General features: G+C 43.2%; 1 protein-coding gene across 1 annotated transcript in view; it reads left to right on the top strand.

Moving 5' to 3' along the window:
* Positions 1 to 24,913, top strand: part of clstn3 (calsyntenin 3) — a 69,605-nt gene that overhangs the window by 17,970 nt on the left and 26,722 nt on the right. Inside the window, exons 3-7 of the mRNA XM_072460080.1 lie at positions 1,616 to 1,738; positions 8,027 to 8,237; positions 13,811 to 14,019; positions 20,408 to 20,557; positions 22,803 to 22,988. Of these exons, the coding sequence (XP_072316181.1) occupies positions 1,616 to 1,738; positions 8,027 to 8,237; positions 13,811 to 14,019; positions 20,408 to 20,557; positions 22,803 to 22,988 (879 nt within the window). The remainder of the gene's footprint in view (positions 1 to 1,615; positions 1,739 to 8,026; positions 8,238 to 13,810; positions 14,020 to 20,407; positions 20,558 to 22,802; positions 22,989 to 24,913) is intronic.

Below are 24,913 nucleotides of genomic sequence, written 5' to 3'. Positions count from 1 at the left end.
CAGGTATACTTATATTACAGGTATACTTATATTACACATATACTTATATTACACGTATATTTATATTACAGGTATACTTATATTACACTTATACTTATATTACAGGTATACTTATATTACACGTATACTTATATTACACGTATACTTATATTACAGGTATACTTATATTACACGTATACTTATATTACAGGTATACTTATATTACACTTATACTTATATTACAGGTATACTTATATTACACGTATACTTATATTACAGGTATACTTATATTACACGTATACTTATATTACAGGTATACTTATATTACACTTATACTTATATTACAGGTATACTTATATTACACGTATACTTATATTACACGTATACTTATATTACAGGTATACTTATATTACACGTATACTTATATTACAGGTATACTTATATTACACGTATACTTATATTACACGTATACTTATATTACAGGTATACTTATATTACACGTATACTTATATTACAGGTATACTTATATTACAGGTATACTTATATTACAGGTATACTTATATTACACGTATACTTATTTTACACGTATACTTATATTACAGGTATACTTATATTACAGGTATACTTATATTACACGTATACTTATTTTACAGGTATACTTATATTACACGTATACTTATTTTACACGTATACTTATATTACAGGTATACTTATATTACAGGTATACTTATATTACACGTATACTTATTTTACACGTATACTTATATTACACGTATACTTATTTTACACGTATACTTATATTACAGGTATATCATTCAGCAGCTCACGTTTAATGACGGCTTTTTGAAATGTGTCATTATTTGTCAATGTGGTTAGACATTTCTATTTCCCTCATGTGTAAATACCGTATTTTCCGGACTATAAGTCGCACTGGAGTATAAGTTGCACCAGCCAAAAAATGCATAATAGAGAAGAAAAAAAACATATATAAGTTACACTGGAGTATGAAATGCGGTTGCAAGTGTGAAAATAACAAATAATATCACACATAAGTCGCTCCGGAGTATAAGTATACAAGTGTAAATATAAGTATAAGTCGCACCCCGGCCAAAACTATGAAAAAAGGTGAGACTTATAGTCCGGAAAATACGGTAAACGCTCAAACGTCTTGAAACCAGTAAAATTTTGTGCGTTACAGAAGCAATTCATTTCAACCGGCTCCAAACTACTCAAAATGAATAAATATTCTCGATTCAGGTCATATTTAAGGCCAGATACATTCGTTTTTAGTGTGTCACGCTTAACGACCCTGTGTTTGTTCAATTACCGCTGTTTTGTGGCTAAAAAACACTGTGTAAAACCTCACTTTTGGTCACGTTACGAACAATTTCTCGCTCGACCAAACCCACTGTCTCCCTCGACACCCCCCCGCCCCGCCGCCGTGCCTCCCGTCCTCTTGCCCCCCCGTCCTCTGGCCCCCCCGTCCTCTGGCCCCCCCGTCCTCTCGCCCCGCACATTCACATGCGTGTCCTTGATCAGGGAGCGCGGTTATAAATAGACGCTTTGGTTTCCCACTAATTGCTCTGTTTAACCCAAATCCGCTTTTGCCCTCCTTTTTCCTCCCTTTTCTTCTCAGCCAATAAGCACAAGCCATGGATCGAGACGGAGTACCAGGGCATCGTCATGGAGAACGACAACACCGTCCTGCTCAACCCGCCGCTCTTCGCCCTGGACAAGGACGCGCCGCTGCACTACGCCGGTAAAAACACGCCCACCCGCTTAATTAGGACGTGCAAAAATACTTAGGTCTCGATTGAGGAGTGAAAGCGTGATGAAGTATTGAAGTATTGCAGTATTTTATCTTGATATTTTCCCCTTCTTGAAGTATGATTTGCCAATTTGGGATGTCAAGATTTATTTAATTGTAAAGACTGAAAAGTGATAATTGTGGCATTTTTAGAAGACATTTGTAATATTTCTTTAATTTATTTCTTTAATTCAATTGAAAGAAAAGACAATTTTCAAACTAAATTAAGTCTTCTTTTTTTTAATTTCAATTTGAATAAATGTAATGATTTTAGAAGCCAAATTAAGTCATTTCTTCTCACCATTTCCTCAAAAAAATAAAAAACCTAAATGTTAAATGCTTTTTTAATCTCACTGTTTATGTAAATGAATCATTCAGTCACACATTGAGTCATCGTTTTGGTCGTGACGTTAACGATCGCCAAATAATCGTTAAAATTGCCACGTTTATTCTCACAATAATCGTTGATAATAATATACGAAATTGTGACATTTTTCCTCATTTTAATCAGTTTTTTTTCTCTTATTCGAAGTAAAACGCTTGTTCCACCGGCAATCTTAGTTTAAGTTAGTGAAAATGTACTCAAACCAAGATAAACACAAATATTCCCAGCACTTCTTCACATATGATCTTGTTTCAGATGCGATTTTCCAGTGTAAACGGCACAAACAGAACAAGGTCACGACTATCACTGTCTTTTACAGTCGTTTTCTCCCTTTCGCTGCTGGTTTATTTTATTTTATTTATTTATCGGGGACAATGCGCATAAGAACATCGACCCACACAAAAGAGGAACTATTTCAGGTTGTATTGCACATGATATAATTCCTGCTGCATCGTCATAATTATGAACTCTACATGAAACAATAACACGTACAGTTGGAACAGTTGTGGTTTCAGATCCGAATGATTTAACTTGAAGCTGAGAGATATTTTCAGCTAAAAACGACGTTCAAAATTGATTTCGCTCCAATAACAAAGACTTTTAATCAGCGCGACAAATACAGTCAAATGTATTCCTCCAAAGTCTGAACCGCACGACTCAGAATGATATGATTATATGTGTTCATCCCCGAGAGGAAAGTCTTTCATGTGGAACCTGTCAATTCAAGACAGATTAAGTGCACAGCCTCATTTTGACGTCCTACACAACATGCCTCTGCAGTAATGTGGGGGTTTCACATCTTCTTCCACAACAGTCAAAAGGCAAAATCAATAACAAGAATAAAACGTGTTCGACATTTAAATGAGTCGATCATTATGAATTATGTGTTGATTTGACTTTTGTGATTTGGGAATTAGGTTTGGTCACGCCAACTTCAAACATCTGGCATTTTCACACAGTCGTTTTCACACAGTCATTTTCACAGAGTCATTTTCACACACACACACACACACACACACACACACAGTCATTTTCACACACAGTCATTTTCACACAGAGTCATTTTCACACACAGTCATTTTCACACACAGAGTCATTTTCACACACAGAGTCATTTTCACACAGTCATTTTCACACAGAGTCATTTTCACACAGAGTCATTTTCACACACAGAGTAATTTTCACACACAGAGTCATTTTCACACACAGTCATTTTCACACACAGTCATTTTCACACACAGAGTCATTTTCACGCACAGAGTCATTTTCACACACAGTCATTTTCACACAGAGTCATTTTCACACACAGTCATTTTCACACACAGAGTAATTTTCACACACAGAGTCATTTTCACACACACAGAGTCATTTTCACACACACAGAGTCATTTTCACAGTCATTTTCACACAGTCATTTTCACACACAGTCATTTTCACACACAGTCATTTTCACACACAGAGTCATTTTCACACAGAGTCATTTTCACACACAGAGTCATTTTCACACACAGAGTAATTTTCACTTACAGAGTCATTTTCACACACAGTCATTTTCACACACAGAGTAATTTTCACTTACAGTCATTTTCACACACAGTCATTTTCACACAGAGTCATTTTCACACACAGTCATTTTCACACAGTCATTTTCACACAGTCATTTTCACACACAGTCATTTTCACACACAGTAATTTTCACACACAGTCATTTTCACACAGTCATTTTCACACACAGAGTCATTTTCACACAGAGTCATTTTCACACAGAGTCATTTTCACACACAGAGTAATTTTCACACACAGTCATTTTCACACAGAGTAATTTTCACACACAGTCATTTTCACACACAGTCATTTTCACACACAGAGTCATTTCCACACAGTCATTTTCACACACAGTCATTTTCACACACAGAGTAATTTTCACACACAGAGTCATTTTCACACACAGAGTCATTTTCACACACAGTCATTTTCACACACAGTCATTTTCACACACAGTCATTTTCACACAGTCATTTTCACACACAGTCATTTTCACACACAGAGTCATTTTCACACACAGAGTCATTTTCACACACAGAGTCATTTTCACACACAGTCATTTTCACACACAGTCATTTTCACACACAGAGTCATTTTCACACACACAGTCATTTTCACAGTCATTTTCACACAGAGTCATTTTCACACACAGTCATTTTCACACACAGAGTAATTTTCACACACAGAGTCATTTTCACACACAGAGTCATTTTCACACAGTCATTTTCACACTGAGTCATTTTCACACACAGTCATTTTCACACAGAGTCATTTTCACACAGTCATTTTCACAGAGTCATTTTCACACAGTCATTTTCACACACAGAGTCATTTTCACACACAGAGTCATTTTCACACACAGAGTCATTTTCACAGAGTTGGAGTGACACAATCAGTCGAACCCTGTCGGATCAGAGACGTCCCAAAGCTCCTGTCGTCAGGATCTGGCTCGGCTCACGCGGCTGAACCTTAAATAGGTCGACGCCTGTGATTCCGCGACCTCGAGGCTAAAGTTTGTGCCACGTTGAATCGGCAAAGTAAATATAGAAATAATACTCAAAATCCTATCTGGAAGCACACAAACCTGAAGATTGACGGTTCGACTCCTGCAGGACGTGACGAGTCAGAGTAGATAAACTAAAAAACACTCAAACGCATCAGTTATTCGCCCTAACGAGGGGTTGGGTTTGGCACGGCCCCTGGCAAAAGCTCTTAAAATGATTTGCATGTCGTACAAGAACAATTAAATAGACAGATTAAGCACAATTTGAAACTTTTGTTTGTTTGTTTACGGAGTTGTGGCTGTAGCGGTTTGTGTACAGGGAGAAGAGCAGAGGGGAAAGTACACAGCCCTGTGGAGAGCCTGATTAAACTGTCCAGTCTCTTTCCAATCCAACTCACTCCATGGTTGATTCTTTCTGTTGTATCCTCATAAAAACAATAAAATAATTAGTTAACTATTTAAAGATTTGATCAAATGCAAGACAATTGACTAATTAATCGACTAAAACGGTAAAGAACAACTCTAGATGTTTGGGGCGGGAACAAATAATGCAATTGAAAGCGCTTTGGGTCGTGTTATAAACCTAAAGTGTTTCTATTAGCTCCCCAGATTTTCACTTACCCAAGTAAATAATCAGAAATAACTGAATAAATTAAATTAAATATATAAATCGATCACTAGCCGCTCTACATTTTCAGTTGTAGCACCCGCTAAGATTGAGCTGGTGATGTCAGTGTGAGCTGCGATTCCCAAAAGGCCGTCTGAATATGAACAGCAGTGTGTTCCATCTATTTATAGACTTTCATAGTGAAATCGTAGCTGGTTTGGCTGGATCCGCAGCTCCGAGCGCATCACGTCTCATTTACCGACCGAGAAATCCAGCTTTTCTGGTCAGAACGGGTCAGATTTCACATGTGAGACGTGTGCCATGTGTTAAGTGAGAGACAAGGCAGGATTTAAGTCTTTTAAACCGTGTGTTTTAAAGGGAGTTGACACGTGATGTAAGTTAGACGTGTTTAACGAAGCGGCGTGGTGCAAAAGTCAAGTTATATTACTTCTATTACTTCTATTACTTCTATTACTTCTATTACTTCTATATACTCATGTGACATGGTCAATGTATTCATTAGATTTAGATCAATATCAACCAATTTTAGCCACTTCTAGCTGATTTTTAACAAGAAAATCCAACTAAAAATTTGTATTCTGTACAAAAGTAAAGCGTACTTATGACGCATTATATATTATTTATTCTAACTTGATACTTTTGCATATTGTGTTGAGCTGTGGGGTTTTACTTTCAAGACCTTAATCAACAATCCACACGCCTGATAAATAAAGTAGGATGTTTTGAATGTAAAAATCCATTATTGTTAAGGGAGTGTCTGCAGGGCCGCGGCGCGCGGCCGAAACTGCGCCGCTATTTGACCGCGTTTTAGTGCCGTTTTAGACCGCGCCGGGTTAAGGTTGGGGTTAGGGTTAGGGTTAAGGTTAAGGTTAAGGTTAGGGTTAGGGTTAGGGTTAGGGTTAAGGTTAAGGTTAAGGTTAGGGTTAGGGTTAGGGTTAGGGTTAAGGTTAAGGTTAGGGTTAGGGTTAAGGTTAAGGTTAAGGTTAGGGTTAGGGTTAAGGTTAAGGTTAGGGTTAGGGTTAGGGTTAAGGTTAAGGTTAGGGTTAGGCTTAAGGTTAGGGTTAGGGTTAGGGTTAAGGTTAAGGTTAGGGTTAAGGTTAGGGTTAGGGTTAGGGTTAAGGTTAGGGTTAAGGTTAAGGTTAGGGTTAAGGTTAAGGTTAGGGTTAGGGTTAAGGTTAGGGTTAAGGTTAAGGTTAGGGTTAAGGTTAAGGTTAAGGTTAGGGTTAGGGTTAAGGTTAGGGTTAAGGTTAGGGTTCGGGTTAAGGTTAGGGTTAGGGTTAAGGTTAAGGTTAGGGTTAAGGTTAAGGTTAGGGTTAGGGTTAAGGTTAGGGTTAGGGTTAGGGTTAAGGTTAAGGTTAGGGTTAGGGTTAGGGTTAAGGTTAGGGTTAAGGTTAGGGTTCGGGTTAAGGTTAGGGTTAGGGTTAAGGTTAAGGTTAGGGTTAAGGTTAAGGTTAGGGTTAGGGTTAAGGTTAGGGTTAGGGTTAGGGTTAAGGTTAGGGTTAGGGTTAGGGTTAAGGTTAAGGTTAAGGTTAAGGTTAGGGTTAGGGTCAGCCATGAGGCTATAACGGGTTAGGGTTAAGGTTAAGGTTAGGGTTAGGGTTAGGGTTAGGGTTAGGGTTAGGGTTAGGGTTAAGGTTAGGGTTAGGGTTAGGGTTAAGGTTAAGGTTAAGGTTAAGGTTAAGGTTAGGGTTAGGGTCAGCCATGAGGCTATAACGGGTTAGGGTTAGGGTTAAGGTTAAGGTTAAGGTTAGGGTTAGGGTTAGGGTCAGCCATGAGGCTATAACAGGCTATAAGGGAAATGCCGCGGTCCCTGAAACCGCGGCTCTCCAGCCATGGCCTATTGTTAAAACAGATCTTATGAAATTTAAAGTATTTAAAGCAAAATACTCTCCCAGAAGGTGTTCAAAAATACTTAAAACTTCCAAAAACTAAATATAATTCAAGCGATGAATGTAAATTGGAGTGGAATAATCTTAGTCAAGAGATGGAAGCGTGTAATTCTTTATTTGTATTTAAAAAGAAAGCGTCTCAAAGGCCATCAACGCTTTTGCGATAATCGATATATTGCACGTGATATTCTGCGATACGTCGTTATTTTCAAAGAACCAAATACGTTTTAGCTGCAGTATTTCTTTGTCAAACCGCGACCTGCGCCAACTCAATGTGAAATACACCCAGAGTAGCAAGATTGCAGCCGAATCTAGTAAAATATTCACGGCGATATATCGATAGAGCAGCCCGTGATGTCGATACTGAATCACCACATTTAGTGTCACGATATATCGATATTTCGCTATTTTTGCACTGCCCTAAACCCCAAAAACAAACGTGTAATCTGCAGTAAATTTGATCTGTATTATTGTGAAATTGTAGTGTTTTCCTGTCTATTGTTTACAAATTCTGCTTTTATTTTCTATTTTTTGACTCTAGATTAACAGTAGAATTTGATGAACAAAAACACATTTAATCAGTTGTAGTACTTTGCGTTACTACATAATATATTTTGTAATTTTGTTGCTGAAAGAAGAATAAGAATCAAGTATCGTCTGCATTATATTTCTGCACTTTTCTGTTAAATTTACGTTGTTTATTGCTTTTTTTCTTGGTTTTATGTGAAAAACTAAACTAAAACCTGTGTTCTGGATGATTGCCTCTCTAAACGTGTGTGTTGTCGTCCAGGTGAGATCTGCGGCTTCAAAGTGCACAATGGCCCCTCGGGGTCCGGGACGGTCCAGTTCGAGGCGGTGGTTCTGGACCGGTCGACGGGCGAAGGTCTGGTCCGGTCCAAAGAGCCTCTGGACTGTGAGAGCCAGCGCGAGCACAGCTTCACCATCCAGGCCTACGACTGCGGCGAGGGGCCCGACGGGGCCAACAGCAAGAAGTCACACAAGTCAGTAACAACGCTACAGACAACACGCTACACACAACACACAACATGTGACACAGCACGTCACACAAGTCAGTAACAACACGCCAGGCAACACGCCACACAACACAACACGCCACACAAGTCAATAACAACACGCCACGCGACACAACACGCCATACATGTGACATAACACGTCACACAAGTCAGTAACAACATGCCACGCGACACAACACGCCACACAACATGTGACACAACACGTCACGCAAGTCAGTAACAACACGCCAGGCAACACGCTACACACAACACAACACGCAAGATGTGACATAGCACGTCACACAAGTCAGTAACAACACACCAGGGAACACGCTACACACAATACACAACACGCCACACAGCACGCAACATGTGACACAGGATGTGACGCAACACGTCACGCGACACGCCACGCAACACAACATGTGACACAGCACGTCACACAACATGTCACACAACACGCCACACAACACGTCACACAATACGTCACACAACACGTCACACAATACGTCACACAACACGTCACACAACACGCAGCACGTCACACAAGTCAGTAACAACACACCGCGCAACATGTGACATGGCACGCCACACAACACGTCACACAACACGTCACACAACACGTCACACAACACGCCACACAACACGCCACACAATACGTCACACAACACGCCACACAATACGTCACACAACACGTCACAAAACACGTCACACAACACGCCACACAACACGCCACACAACACGTCACACAACACGTCACACAATACGTCACACAACACGTCACACAACACGTCACACAACACGTCACACAACACGCCACACACCACGCCACACAATATGTCACACAACACGCCACACAATACGTCACACAACACGCCACACAACACGCCACACAACACGTCACACAACACGTCACACAACACGTCACACAACACGTCACACAACACGCCACACAACACGTCACACAACACGTCACACAACACGTCACACAACACGCCACACAACACGCCACACAATACGTCACACAACACGCCACACAACACGTCACACAACACGCCACACACCACGCCACACAATATGTCACACAACACGCCACACAATACGTCACACAACACGCCACACAACACGCCACACAACACGTCACACAACACGTCACACAACACGTCACACAACACGTCACACAACACGTCACACAACACGTCACACAACACGCCACACACCACGCCACACAATATGTCACACAACACGCCACACAATACGTCACACAACACGCCACACAACACGCCACACAACACGTCACACAACACGTCACACAACACGTCACACAACACGTCACACAACACGCCACACAACACGTCACACAACACGTCACACAACACGTCACACAACACGCCACACAACACGCCACACAATACGTCACACAACACGCCACACAATACGTCACACAACACGCCACACAACACGTCACACAACACGTCACACAACACGCCACACACCACGCCACACAATATGTCACACAACACGCCACACAATACGTCACACAACACGCCACACAACACGCCACACAACACGTCACACAACACGTCACACAACACGTCACACAACACGTCACACAACACGCCACACAACACGTCACACAACACGTCACACAACACGTCACACAATACGTCACACAACACGCCACACAACACGTCACACAACACGTCACACAATACGTCACACAACACGCCACACAACACGTCACACAACACGCCACACACCACGCCACACAATATGTCACACAACACGCCACACAATACGTCACACAACACGCCACACAACACGCCACACAACACGTCACACAACACGTCACACAACACGTCACACAACACGTCACACAACACGCCACACAACACGTCACACAACACGTCACACAACACGTCACACAACACGCCACACAACACGCCACACAATACGTCACACAACACGCCACACAATACGTCACACAACACGTCACACAACACGCCACACAACACGTCACACAACACGCCACACAACACGTCACACAACACGCCACACAACACGCCACACAATACGTCACACAACACGCCACACAACACGTCACACAACACGTCACACAACACGCCACACAACACGTCACACAACACGCCACACAACACGCCACACAACACGCCACACAACACGCCACACAACACGCCACACAACACGCCACACAACACGTCACACAACACGTCACACAACACGCCACACAACACGTCACACAACACGCCACACAACACGCCACACAACACGCCACACAACACGCCACACAACACGCCACACAACACGTCACACAATACGTCACACAACACGCCACACAACACGTCACACAACACGTCACACAACACGCCACACAACACGTCACACAACACGCCACACAACACGCCACACAACACGCCACACAACACGCCACACAACACGCCACACAACACGCCACACAACACGCCACACAACACGCCACACAACACGCCACACAACACGCCACACAACACGTCACAACAATTGTACCAGTTTCTGTTTCAGGTTTAGATTCTTAAACGACTCTTGAAGTCAGTCTTGATCTAAGTCATGAAGGAAATGCCACAAACGAGACTCGTCAGAGCTCGTCCTGGAGCAGGATTCATGTCATGTCAGATCAGCAGATCATTTCCCCTCGTTTACATCTTTAAAAAGAAGGTTTATTCTTCTTCACATGAGCTGTTTGTGTGTTTCACTCAGAGTGAAATATTAAACAACAAACACAAATTAATAACACAAAGTAACATTTTATAATTGTTGAAGAAATTGGCAAGATTAAATTACAATTATTGCTTTAGTGGGTAAAAAACAACAACAAATAAAACAGAGCAATGTAGTTTATTCGATCCAATGCAGTGAAGAAAGTTGTAAAGAACGTTACATAGGTGAGACGAAACAGCCTCTACACAAGAGGCTTTATCAGCACAGAAGAAATACAAGTTCAGGACCTCAGAGTGCCGTGCATCTCCATCTTGAAGCCTCTAATCACTCGTTTGAAGACGGTGAAGTGAAGGTTTTAAGCAGGGAGAAAAGATGGTTTGAAAGAGGAGTCAAGGAAGCTATTTTTGTTAAAAAAGAAAGACCTTCTTTAAACAGAAATGGAGGGCTAAGGTTTAATCTTCCTGTTATTTATAATGGGTTACTGAACCCCTGGAAAGGTAGAGGACCAGGACAAGGACATGTAGATGCTAATCAGGTACTCAGGGTGGTTGAGCCAGGGTCTCACAAAGACAAAGAGGATTCTAATAGCCCATTAAGATTCTGAATAGGCTCGGTAGATACAAGGGGGGAGTTTCTGTTGAAACAAACAACTCTTTCTACTTCAGGAAGGCTCCTCCCAATGGGCGGGTCTTACCACAGAACAGTATTAATATCGGAGTTCTCGACCTAAATTCTGTTATTGACAATGACTCTTGGATGAGAGTCGAAACGTCTATTTTTTCAAACTGAGTCCAGATGACTACAACTGAAGCTTTTTCTACAACAAATTAAGTAATTTTTTTCTTTAAAAAAAATTATATATACTGTTAAACCACTTCTTTCCACTGATATTATTTTTGGAATTAATATTATCTGAATATTTGTATCATACATATTTAAACATTTACGTGCCGGTGACCGAGAGGGGTATTTTTTCTGCAAAACTTTACATTTCAAAGTGTTCTTTTGGACTGAAAACAACTGTGACATGAACATGAATGGTTTTTAAATGGGCCTTAATTACCACAGAGCTGTTTTTTTATGTATTTAATAAGTTCAATGCACATCAATGAACATCTGAATTGAACAAATGCAAATACAAAATCTTGGAGCAATGTTAAGAAGTATTAGCCTCTGACGCGCCTTTAAACTGTTGTATGTCTTTTTTTATCGAACAGGACAGTGAAGCGTGAAATTGGGACGAGAAAGGGAAGGTCATTCAGCAAAATGTCTGAGGCAGAATCTAACTCGCTGTCGGCCAAAAGAATAAGTCTTTGGGGAAAATGAGTGGGAAATTGACTGGAGGAGCCACAGACACACAATCTGATGTACAATAAATGAGGCCTTTTCCCTTCAGGTTCATCCATCTGGATTTTCTGGTTGATTTCTCTGTTTTCTTTTCTGAAACAAAATAAAAATGGCTTTGACAATGGAGTTTATTAACAAGACTTTTAATCGGTGCCATTTAACAACCAACAATAGTTAAAGGCGGTATTGGATGATTTTTCGGTGATTTGTGAACGCAGGTGGAAGTGCTCATGCCACTCCCCCGTGCGGACTGATACAACACACATGTGCGTTTGTTTATTAGCGCAACGGAGCGCATCACATCGCTCGTCTCCCGTAGATTTCTGTCCACTTCTGCGTCAGCTCGAACTGTCTTTCTCCGTCTTCATTTTGCCCCGTACACTGAGGGAACTATATTATGATAGATCCATGCGCTTAGGCACGTGGAAACGTGGGAACGAGCCTGACGCGGCTGCAGGTGAGCGGTAGGTGCGTTTTATGATTGATACGTGGCAGGACAAATGATTTATCCACTCCACGAGGAAATATGATAAAACTGCTGAAAAAAATCGTCCATACCACCTTTAAGTCTGAACCACATGATTTTACTCTGTGGACCGCTCCATTGAAATCACCCAAACATATACCTTATATTCCGGAGTATAAGTTGCACCAGCCCAAAAAAAAAATACATAACAGAAAAGCAGAAAACATATATAAGTCGCACTGGAGTATAAGTCGCATTTTTTGGGGAAATTTATTTGATCAAATCTAAGACCAAGAACAGACATTTAATCTGTAAATGCAGTTTAAAATAATAAGAGATGAGAGAACATGGTGAATAGGTGTACGTATGCTAACGCTAACACCTTCAGCTACATGACGTATGCTAACGCTAACACCTTCAGCTACATGACGTATGCTAACGCTAACACCTTCAGCTACATGACGTATGCTAACGCTAACACCTTCAGCTACATGACGTATGCTAACGCTAACACTTTCAGCTACATGACGTATGCTAACGCTAACACCTTCAGCTACATGACGTATGCTAACGCTAACACCTTCAGCTACATGACGTATGCTAACGCTAACACCTTCAGCTACATGAGGCACAGACAGAACTGTGGTAAGTGTCTGGTATGTTAACGTAACATATGAACAGTTATTCAGATAACTATAGCATAAAGAACATGCTAACAAGTTTACCAAAGCATCAGTTTTACCCCAAATCACTAAATCCACTGAATTCTTCTTCCTCTGTGTCACTTCTGAACAACTCCACAAACTCCAGAGGAAGAGGAAGTGCAGATTCTTCTTCTGCATCGCTTAGAGCCTAGAGCGCCCTCTTGTGGTTGTCAGTGTGAAAATAACGAATCATATCACATATAAGTCGCTCTGGAGTATAAGTCGGCCAAAACTATGACAAAAGGTGCGACTTATAGTTGGGAAAATACAGTAGTTTCATTGTGATTGACCTCTCTTTCGTCTCCCTCGTGTCTCTCTGTCTCCAGGGCGACGGTGCACGTGCGTGTGAACGACGTGAACGAGTTTTCCCCCGTGTTCGTGGAGCGGCGTTACGAGGCGTCGGTCCCAGAAGGCCGTTTGTTCGAGCGCATCGTTCGCGTGGAGGCCCTGGACGCAGACTGCTCTCCTCAGTACAGCCAGATCTGCTTCTACGACATCATCACTCCCAACGTGCCCTTCGCCATTGACAACGACGGTGAGCGCCACAGCAAAGCGGCAACACGTTAGCTATTGTCTCTCAACTGTTCAAATGGTTTATATATATAGTCTTGTGATTAATGCTCAAATCAACAGAACTGAATAAATACTGTAGTTTTATATTACAAGTGCTGCTAATCCATTAAAGAATATCTGATTAATCTCATTCCATTAATTGCATATATATTAAAATAAAAATTGTTGTGTTTTGGAGCACTGCACAGTATTTCCTGTATATCTCCTGTATATCTCCTGTACATCTGCTGCATCTGTATCACTGTTATGTCTGTGCAACTTATGGACTTAAATATATTATAATGCAAAAACCTCTGTTTCCCAGACCTTTCCCCAGTCACGTGAAAGATAAAGAGTGTGCAACAAAATACAATGTTTGTGCCACTTCCTCATACCCCGTTGATGATATTAATCTACTGAGAGTAATCTAAGAAACCGAACAGGAAAAATATGAATACAAAAAATAGGGGAAACGGTGCTCAAACTGTTCACATACTGTTCAGAACGTACTGTGCACATAACGCGGCCGTAGTCGAGGCCCTTTATTCTCACTTGCAGGTGCCACTGGCTCCTGCTGACGCGCAAAAACTCCAGGGAAATAACACATGACCTGCGTCTTCTGCACACACTTTGATGAAATGTTTGACCGGATGAATCATTTTAGCGCTTATTTTCCTCTCTGTGCGCGACGTTCCGCTCGACATCTCTGCGGCGGCTTTAGTTTGTCACAACCTTTTGTCGCAACCGACCGAACACTTTTGTACATTGAGCCGTACATTAACAACAACAATGAATCGACTGTTAAGAATAATCATTGTCGTGTTCTGATAATCGTACTGGTCATCTGGACTGTGCGGACTCTAAAGCACATACAAAAACACGTTCATTTTCATCAATAATACACCGTTAATATTTGTAACATTCTCTACATGTACAATGTACAAAATAAAGAATAATGGAGAGAATAATCGCTGGAAAGTCGACTCCTAAAATGACCGTTTGTTGCAGTCGTTTACTGGGCTCGCTTCACTTGACTCTGTGCTTAGTAAGTCACATTCACGTCCTTTAGGGGCCGGGGCCTGTTTAACATTCTGTGCAATAATCATATTCTAAACTCCCAAACGTCCTCAATGAAGGAAAAACAAGCGGCCGCCTCTGGGGAGCAGCCGATGTGGCGGCAGAAACAGCAGGTTGTTAATTCCTGCGGCAGGTAGACTCCCCAAATGTGTTAGAAGTGTTGTTTGCGCGCGGGCGGATTGTTGTTCTGCGGCGGCAAAAACACAGGAGAGTGTTTATTGTAGGTTTAATATATTTGCGGGTCCTTTGACGGGTCCAGGGAGCATTAATTATCAGCAGAGGTGGAAAGGAAGTAATTACAAACACACACAATCGACAGTGACAGGCTTTGTTGTCGTTCAAATGCAGCGACTAGAACAGAATGTTGTTGCGTTTGAGCTACGTTCACACGATTTATACAATAATATAATGCATCGTTTTTAGCTTTAACACAGTCTCTGCGTTTACTTTCACGGCAGGAAAACGGGATAAATGGCCAAGTGCAGGTTATTAAATGTACGTGAACCCAGGAACTATGATTCAGGCCTTTAACATCCCAATAAGGCTGTCATCTGGAGACGTTTGTGTGCAGAGTTATTATTGATGCAGACGAGGAGACGTTTCAGCTGTAAGAGAGAAACAGAGAAATATAACGAGAGTTTGAACCTGGACTCACTTGTGTTAAACTGCAGCTGCTCCACAGCAGGCAAGCACTAAACCAGGACTAAACCAGGTCTAAAGCAGGTCTAAACCAGGTCTAAAGCAGGTCTAAAGCAGGTCTAAACCAGGTCTAAACCAGGTCTACCCCAGGTCTAAATCAGGTCTAAAGCAGGTCTATACCAGGTCTAAAGCAGGTCTAAAGCAGGTCTAAAGCAGGTCTATACCAGGTCTAAAGCAGGTCTAAAGCAGGTCTAAAGCAGGTCTATACCAGGTCTAAAGCAGGTCTAAAGCAGGTCTAAAGCAGGTCTATACCAGGTCTAAACCAGGTCTAAAGCAGGTCTATACCAGGTCTAAACCAGGTCTAAAGCAGGTCTAAAGCAGGTCTAAAGCAGGTCCAAACCAGGTCTAAATCAGGTCTAAATCAGGTCTAAACCAGGTCTAAACCAGGTCTAAAGCAGGTCTAAACCAGGTCTAAAGCAGGTCTAAAGCAGGTCTAAACCAGGTCTAAACCAGGTCTACCCCAGGTCTAAATCAGGTCTAAAGCAGGTCTATACCAGGTCTAAAGCAGGTCTAAAGCAGGTCTAAAGCAGGTCTATACCAGGTCTAAAGCAGGTCTAAAGCAGGTCTAAAGCAGGTCTATACCAGGTCTAAAGCAGGTCTAAAGCAGGTCTATACCAGGTCTAAACCAGGTCTAAAGCAGGTCTATACCAGGTCTAAACCAGGTCTAAAGCAGGTCTAAAGCAGGTCTAAAGCAGGTCCAAACCAGGTCTAAATCAGGTCTAAATCAGGTCTAAACCAGGTCTAAACCAGGTCTAAAGCAGGTCTAAACCAGGTCTAAGCCAGGTCTAAATCAGGTCTAAACCAGTTCTAAACCAGGTCTAAACCAGGTCTAAACCAGGACTAAACCAGGTCTAAACCAGGTCTAAACCAGGTCTAAACCAGGTCTAAATCAGGTCTAAAGCAGGTCTAAACCAGGTCTAAAACAGGTCTAATCCAGGTCTAAACCAGGTCTAAACCAGATCTAAAGCAGGTCTAAATCAGGTCTAAAACAGGTCTAATCCAGGTCTAAACCAGGTCTAAACCAGGTCTAAATCAGGTCTAAATCAGGTCTAAATCAGGTCTAAATCAGGTCTTAACAAGGTCTAAATCACGTCTAAATCACGTCTAGACAAGGTCTAAATCAGGTCTAAACCAGGTCTAAACCAGGTCTAAACAAGGTCTAAATCAGGTCTAAACCAGGTCTAAACAAGGTCTAAATCAGGTCTAAACCAGGTCTAAACCAGGTCTAAAAGAGGTCTAAATGATTCTATCTTCTTGACTGCTCTAGAGCCTGTTTTTGCTGAGACTGTGGCTTTGTGCAGAACTTGCTCTTAGATATTTGGTGTGTGGTTCCGGTCCAGCAGCGCAGCACAGAGCGCTCAGTTCCACCTTGTTCAGAAGCTGCCGGCATGTCACTGTCTATTTTCTGTTCGCTGCTCGTGTCTTTCTTTCATCCACATGTTACTATCTTTGTTGTCTGCTGTTAGCTGTCAGAACACAGACCGACTTTCAAGAGGTTTTGGCTATCTCATAATTATTGTTAGAATCACTTATGTTGTCTTTTAAAGGGATTCATGCATGTTCTCCTGCCATCCAGACGCCGTTGTTCCAAAAATTCCGGTTTCCCCCGTTCCCCTGTACACGCCCACTACCCAGTACTCTCTACAAATATTTTTAATGATACACGTGGGGTTCAGCAGCGTCACTTTTGGGCTCAAATGAAAAAGAAATAAAAAAGAATCCTCTGCTCATTGTAGTCACCATGGCTCAGTTACATGTTGGTTTGTTGTGATGATGTTTAAGAGAGTCACAAAGTAGCAGAGGAACTCGGTTTGGATCAAGACTATTTTCCAACTTTATTTTCCTGAGGTCCAGATTTTGTGAAAATTACACTGAACCAGGATTAAAACTTGGACTAACTAAACTATTGAACAGACGGGCAACATTTAGAGTGCCTGGGCTGGTTGAATAGACCTATTGTTTTTTTGTTTTTTAAATCAATATTGCAATTGCTGTAAATTGTCACACTGGTGCCGTTCATGGATTTCAGGCAAATTATTCCTTCCCGATTTGAGGGGTTTTATGAGGACCTTTCCCCAACGAACAGATACAACATTTTAAATTGAATTGCGCTCTCGCTTTGACGACGGACGAACGTTGCCATGTCAAATCCTTCATAAAGCAGATAAAAGCAGAGTATGCAGCAGCGGCGCGCGGTCAGGGCAATCAAGGCAAGCAGTGATTGACCAATGAAATCTAAAATGACCGTCTGTCACTCACAACTACATGAATTCTTCTAAAATATATCCAAATAAGCCTGTTTTTACCCCACAGCCGCTGGGCATTACTGCAGGAAGCTTGGTTCTTCTTCTCCTGCAGCGGCTCAGTCTGTGGCCGTGTTCAGAGGCCCTTGTTCAGAGGCCCGTGTTCAGAGGCCCGTGTTCAGAGGCCCGTGTTCAGAGGCCCGTGTTCAGAGGCCCGTGTTCAGAGGCCCGTGTTCATAGGCTGTGTTTAGAGGCCCGTGTTCATAGGCCCGTGTTCAGAGGCCCGTGTTCAGAGGCCCGTGTTCAGAGGCCCGTGTTCATAGGCTGTGTTTAGAGGCCCGTGTTCATAGGCCCGTGTTCAGAGGCCCGTGTTCAGAGGCCCGTGTTCATAGGCTGTGTTTAGAGGCCCGTGTTCATAGGCCCGTGTTCAGAGGCCCGTGTTCAGAGGCCCGTGTTCATAGGCCCGTGTTCATAGGCCCGTGTTCAGAGGCCCGTGTTCAGAGGCCCGTGTTCATAGGCTGTGTTTAGAGGCCCGTGTTCAGAGGCTGTGTTTAGAGGCCCGTGTTCATAGGCCCGTGTTCATAGGCCCTTGTTCATAGGCCCGTGTTCATAGGCTGTGTTTAGAGGCCCGTGTTCAGAGGCTGTGTTCAGAGGCCCGTGTTCATAGTCCCGTGTTCAGAGGCCCGTGTTCATAGGCCCGTGTTCATAGGCCCGTGTTCAGAGGCCCGTGTTCATAGGCTGTGTTTAGAGGCCCGTGTTCAGAGGCCCGTGTTCATAGGCCCGTGTTCAGAGGCCCGTGTTCAGAGGCCCGTGTTCAGAGGCCCTTGTTCAGAGGCCCGTGTTCAGAGGCCCGTGTTCAGAGGCCCGTGTTCAGAGGCCCGTGTTCATAGGCCCGTGTTCATAGGCCCGTGTTCAGAGGCCCGTGTTCATAGGCCCGTGTTCATAGGCTGTGTTTAGAGGCCCGTGTTCAGAGGCTGTGTTCAAAGGCCCGTGTTCATAGGCTGTGTTTAGAGGCCCGTGTTCAGAGGCTGTGTTCAGAGGCCCGTGTTCAGAGGCCCGTGTTCAGAGGCCCGCGTTCATAGTCCCGTGTTCAGAGGCCCGTGTTCATAGGCCCGTGTTCAGAGGCCCGTGTTCATAGGCTGTGTTTAGAGGCCCGTGTTCAGAGGCTGTGTTCAGAGGCCCGTGTTCAGAGGCCCGTGTTCAGAGGCCCGTGTTCATAGTCCCGTGTTCAGAGGCCCGTGTTCATAGGCCCGTGTTCATAGGCCCGTGTTCAGAGGCCCGTGTTTAGAGGCCCGTGTTTAGAGGCTGTGTTCAGAGGCCCGTGTTCAGAGGCCCGTGTTCATGGTCCCGTGTTCAGAGGCCCGTATTCAGAGGCTGTGTTCAGAGGCCCGTGTTCAGAGGCCCGTGTTCAGAGGCCCGTGTTCATAGGCCCGTGTTCAGAGGCCCGTGTTCATAGTCCTGTGTTCAGAGGCCCGTGTTCAGAGGCCCGTGTTCATAGGCCCGTGTTCATAGTCCCGTGTTCAGAGGCCCGTGTTCATAGGCCCGTGTTCATAGGCCCGTGTTCATAGGCCCGTGTTCATAGGCCCGTGTTCAGAGGCCTGTGTTCAGAGGCCCGTGTTCAGAGGCTGTGTTCAGAGGCCCGTGTTCAGAGGCCCGTGTTCAGAGGCTGTGTTCAGAGGCCCGTGTTCAGAGGCCCGTGTTCAGAGGCCCGTGTTCATAGGCCCGTGTTCATAGGCCCGTGTTCATAGGCCCGTGTTCAGAGGCTGTGTTCAGAGGCTGTGTTCAGAGGCCCGTGTTCATAGGCCCATGTTCATAGGCCCATGTTCAGAGGCTGTGTTCAGAGGCCGTGTTCATAGGCCCGTGTTCATAGGCCCATGTTCAGAGGCTGTGTTCAGAGGCCGTGTTCATAGGCCCGTTAGCATTTTGGAAACACATCCCTTTGCAATTATGTTAGATTGATTATTAAATATTATACAATTAGTGCCATGAATTTGTGTTTCCCTTTAACCATCACCACACACACACACACACACACACACACACACACCACACACACACACACACACACACACACACACACACACATACACACACACACACACATACACACACACACACACATACACACACACACACACACACCTCATGCATTCCCCGCACATTTGTAACCGTCTAAACTACAAGGTCAGATGAGGTTTTCTGCAGAGTCCGGCGCCATGGAGACGGCCCGTTTTGCCTGGCGCGCAACAATGACAAACAACGGGCGCATTGCTCACACGTAATGACTAACACGTCTCGATTCCTGTTCTTTCCCCCTCGTCTCGCTCTCTGTCCGTCTGTTTGCTCTCGCAGGGAACATTAAAAACACAGAGCCCTTGGATTCGAAGCACCAGCGTGTTCACACTTTCTGGGTGACCGCCTTCGACTGCGGGAAGAACCGCGCTCAGGCCGACGCGCAGGTGGTGGTCACGGTCAAGCCGTCCTGCAAACCCGGATGGATCGGTGAGAGGACTTTACACTCGCATTTTGAAGTCTTTTCACACGATAGCGAGTTTATTTATTTAATTAATGGCAAAAATACAGAAAGAAAGTGTGTTGTGTTTAGGGGAGGAAGAGTTTTGTTGATAAGTACAAGAGGGAACTTCTTACATCAAGAGATACCGTATTTTCCGGACTATAAGGCGCACCTTTTTTCATAGTTTTGGCCGGGGTTTTGCGACTTATAATTATATTTATACTTATACTTATACTCCGGAGCGACTTATATGTGATATTATTTGTTATTTTCACACTTGCAACCGCATTTCATACTCCAGTGTAACTTATATATGTTTTTTTCTTCTCTATTATGCATTTTTTGGCTGGTGCGACTTATAGTCCGGAAAATACGGTACATGTGAGACTGATACAAAACCTTCACTTTCAAGAAAAAAATAGAATGAATATTAATGAACCGGCCAATGCACTGTTCAATTCTATGATTTATGGACCTAAACACGTACAAAATATGTGTAAGATAAACATAATCACTACTGAGTGTGTTCAGAATCAGATAGAGCCGATACAAACTTAGATATTATTTATCATTTTGTTTATCTGTTAAAGTTAGACCTCTGGAACAATTGTACAGTTTCCTTTTGCTTATTAAAGTAGTAGTAGTAAAGAGTAAAGTCAAATATACAGTACGTTTCCAAATATACAGAATGTTTTCCACACTTTATGTTGCAGTCTTATTACAAAATGGATTCTTTTCATTATTTTCCTCTACAAACAATACACCACAATAACAATGTGTAAGATGTGTTTGAATGTTCTGCAAATGTATTAAAAAAACACACAAACCGAGACAGAAGCCACTCCTCAGAAACAGGCTCATCACAGTCCGACTCTCAGAGCGTTTGAAACACAAAGTTCTGATGAAAGAAAGATTGAACTCTTGTCTGGAGAGCAGGCCTCACTCTTCACCTGACCAGTGCCATCCTCACAGTGCCATCCTCACAGTGCCATCCTCACAGTGCCATCCTCACAGTGAAGCTGCCAGTGCCATCCTCATAGTGCCATCCTCACAGTGCCATCCTCACAGTGCCATCCTCACAGTGCCATCCTCACAGTGAAGCGGCCAGTGCCATCCTCACAGTGCCATCCTCACAGTGCCATCCTCACAGTGCCATCCTCACAGTGCCATCCTCACAGTGAAGCGGCCAGTGCCATCCTCACAGTGCCATCCTCACAGTGCCATCCTCACAGTGAAGCTACCAGTGCCATCCTCACAGTGCCATCCTCACAGTGCCATCCTCACAGTGCCATCCTCACAGTGCCATCCTCACAGTGAAGCGGCCAGTGCCATCCTCACAGTGCCATCCTCAAAGTGCCATCCTCACAGTGAAGCTGCCAGTGCCGTCCTCACAGTGCCATCCTCACAGTGCCATCCTCACAGTGCCATCCTCACAGTGCCATCCTCACAGTGAAGCGGCCAGTGCCATCCTCACAGTGCCATCCTCAAAGTGCCATCCTCACAGTGAAGCTGCCAGTGCCGTCCTCACAGTGCCATCCTCACAGTGTCGTCCTCACGGTGAAGCGTGTTGTTGAGCAGCAGGAACTGGGAGACTGGATCAACAGAAAGATGAATGCAGCAGTTACAGAGACAAACCTGATGAAAACCGGCTCCAGAGGCTCTGGACCTCAGACGGGGCCAAGCTTCATCTCCCAATAAGACAACAACCTAAGCAGGACTAAACCAGGTCTAAATAAGGACTTAATCATGTCTAAATAATGACTAAAAGCATATTTAAAAAAACTGTGATCTTTTACTGTAGAGAATGTCTTTGCTTCAGATGTACTGCGTGGGCTGCAAAGATGAATCACTTTTGAGAGAGTTTTATTTTTAAGTCATCAATGTTGAATAAATAGCAACAAGATCATTCTAGTTTTAACGGCTGGACTAAAAACAAACAGACACTGCTATAATTGCAATATCTTCACCAATATTAAGATTATATTTGAATCCAGATCACATTGCTGATTTAGTTTTTTCATTTTGGGGACACAAACCAGGGCTATGCTATGGCTAAACCAGGTGTAAATCAGGGCTAAACCAAACTATGGCTAAACCAGGTCTAAACCATGGCTAAAACAGGGCTAAACCAGGGCTATACCATGGCTAAACAAGGGTTAAACCAGGGCTAAACCAGGGCTAAACCAGGGCTAAACCAGGCCTAAACTAAGACTAACCCGGCATGTTTTCCAGGTTGGACTAAGCGCGTTGAGTACACCCCTGGGTCCGGAAGCATCCCTCTGTTTCCCAGCCTGCACCTGGAAACCTGCGAGGAGACGGTTTGGAACATCCAGGCCACCGTAGAGCTGCAGACGGGACACATCGGGAAAGGCTGTGACCGCGACAGTTACTCGGACCGCTCAGTGCGCCGCCTCTGTGGTACGACTCACCCTGCGCCGCCACACACTGGTTAAACATAATATTAACACATCAAACTTGTACACTGGTAAAACACAGGCCTCTAAATGAGTTAGCCATGAGAAAATAATAATAATAATATAGCCGCAAGCGGCAATGATCGGCCCTCGCCACGCCGCCACCACGCCGCAAGAGGAGGGGGCGCTAACGCGCCCCAATTGTCCTTTTATTACGCCTACTGCTGAATCTGTGACGCTGTCACATCTTCTCCCCTTTGTTTTACCATCAAAAAGCAATTTTATTTTGAATTCCTGGCAAAATGTGCGGCTTTGCCGCACAGACACCGTGACTCTTTGAATAAAAATGTGGATAACTTTTGATGGTCCACACCTGAAGATGAGTCTCACCAAATTTCAGGTTAATAGGGTTAATGCCCTGGGAGGAGTTTGTGAAAGTATAAAGTGTAAACAGGTTCAGGCAATTTCCCCATTGGAATAACATGGAAGGTTTTGGTCATCGCTACGGCAACGTCATAACAATTATGACATGGGTCTCATTGAATTTTGTTGTGTGTCAAATTTCATTAGTTGAGTTCGTAAAAGTACGACTTTTGGAAAAACTCCTGAGTCCTGCTTAGCCATTTTTTAACCAATATGGCCGACATTTGGTTGGGTGGACGGCGTTGCCGTAATAATATTTTTTACTTATCTTGTCACCATCTACCTCTGCGCCAAATTTCATGATTCTACGATCAGATTTTTTTTGGGTCATTTCCTCTCTCAATGCATTTTTGGTACATTTGGGGGCGCTGATGCGCCAATTTTTTTTTATTTTAGAAAAGGGAAATAGCCAGAATGTAGAGAGGCACAATTTTTAGAGGTGTGCAAATTTTTGTGACTTTTCGTCAATGTTCACTGGGTGAAAAATAGGGGGGTTGGTCCCGAGAAGAAGAAGAAGAAGAAAGAAAGAATAATATTCCGATGCGAAAACAATGTTTCCCATTTTTCAAATATCATAAACTATACATTTTCGGAAAGCGCTCGCGCTTTCCTACCTCATGGTGTGGGTCCCTGGTCACTGACGGGTACTTTCGATAATTTTGAGTGGGCTCCGCCCACTTTGTGTTTTTGGCCCTCTATACAGTAATAATGTTCAATTTTTGCATTACATGCTTATATGCACGGAACATGCAAGAGATGGGGAACGTATTCGTGAGCTACTTAGCGCAAATGAGTGCTTTATACCGTTTACAACGGTAATGTTCCATTTTCCTACTACTAATTAGTATGCACGGGGCGTGCGTGAGTGAAGGAGTGCGTTAGTGAGTGTTTGGAAGTGGGCGAGCGCTTCGCACTCGATTTCGTGCGCACTACATGCGCACTTTCGCAGCCGTGCTTCGCATGGCCTTACGAGATTAATAGGCCTCTCGCCAGCTTGTGGCGCTCGGGCCTAATTAACACATCAAACTTGTACAGTGCTTTTTTGGACTCTCAAAAACTCTCTAAAATACGAGAAACAAAGCAAAAAGACAACAATACTTTAATTTGTGGTGTTTCTGGCAAGCGATTAACAATTTAAAACCGAATATTGTGTCTTTTGAAAGGGAAAAAGTCCTGAAAATGTTGCAACAGGAAGCTGAAACTCATAAATATTGAATTTCATGCTTCTTTGGTTAGATCAATGTTTTGTTACCGAAACTACACAGACCATGATCATTTGCTTCAATTCAGTGCAGACAACAAGAAAAATAAACGTTTTTCAGCAAACAAAAGTAATTTTAAAAGGGAAAATCATGTGTACAATTTGCAATAAATAGAAATGAATATTGTGGTAATATTGTACCGTGAGATTTGGATGTAGTTGCATGTCCAGCATCCATAAAGTAATGTAAGTGAGTTATTACACTTTTAGTTACCATGTTACCTCTTATTATCACCTGAGTTAAG

The sequence above is a fragment of the Eucyclogobius newberryi genome, unplaced genomic scaffold, assembly GCF_026437365.1.
Source record: "Eucyclogobius newberryi isolate DKJ021-1_F unplaced genomic scaffold, fEucNew1.0.hap1 SCAF_3, whole genome shotgun sequence".
Classification (NCBI taxonomy): domain Eukaryota; kingdom Metazoa; phylum Chordata; class Actinopteri; order Gobiiformes; family Gobiidae; genus Eucyclogobius; species Eucyclogobius newberryi.
The sequence above is the reverse complement of the archived record's forward strand: the minus strand, read 5'-3'. Positions and strand labels throughout refer to the sequence as shown.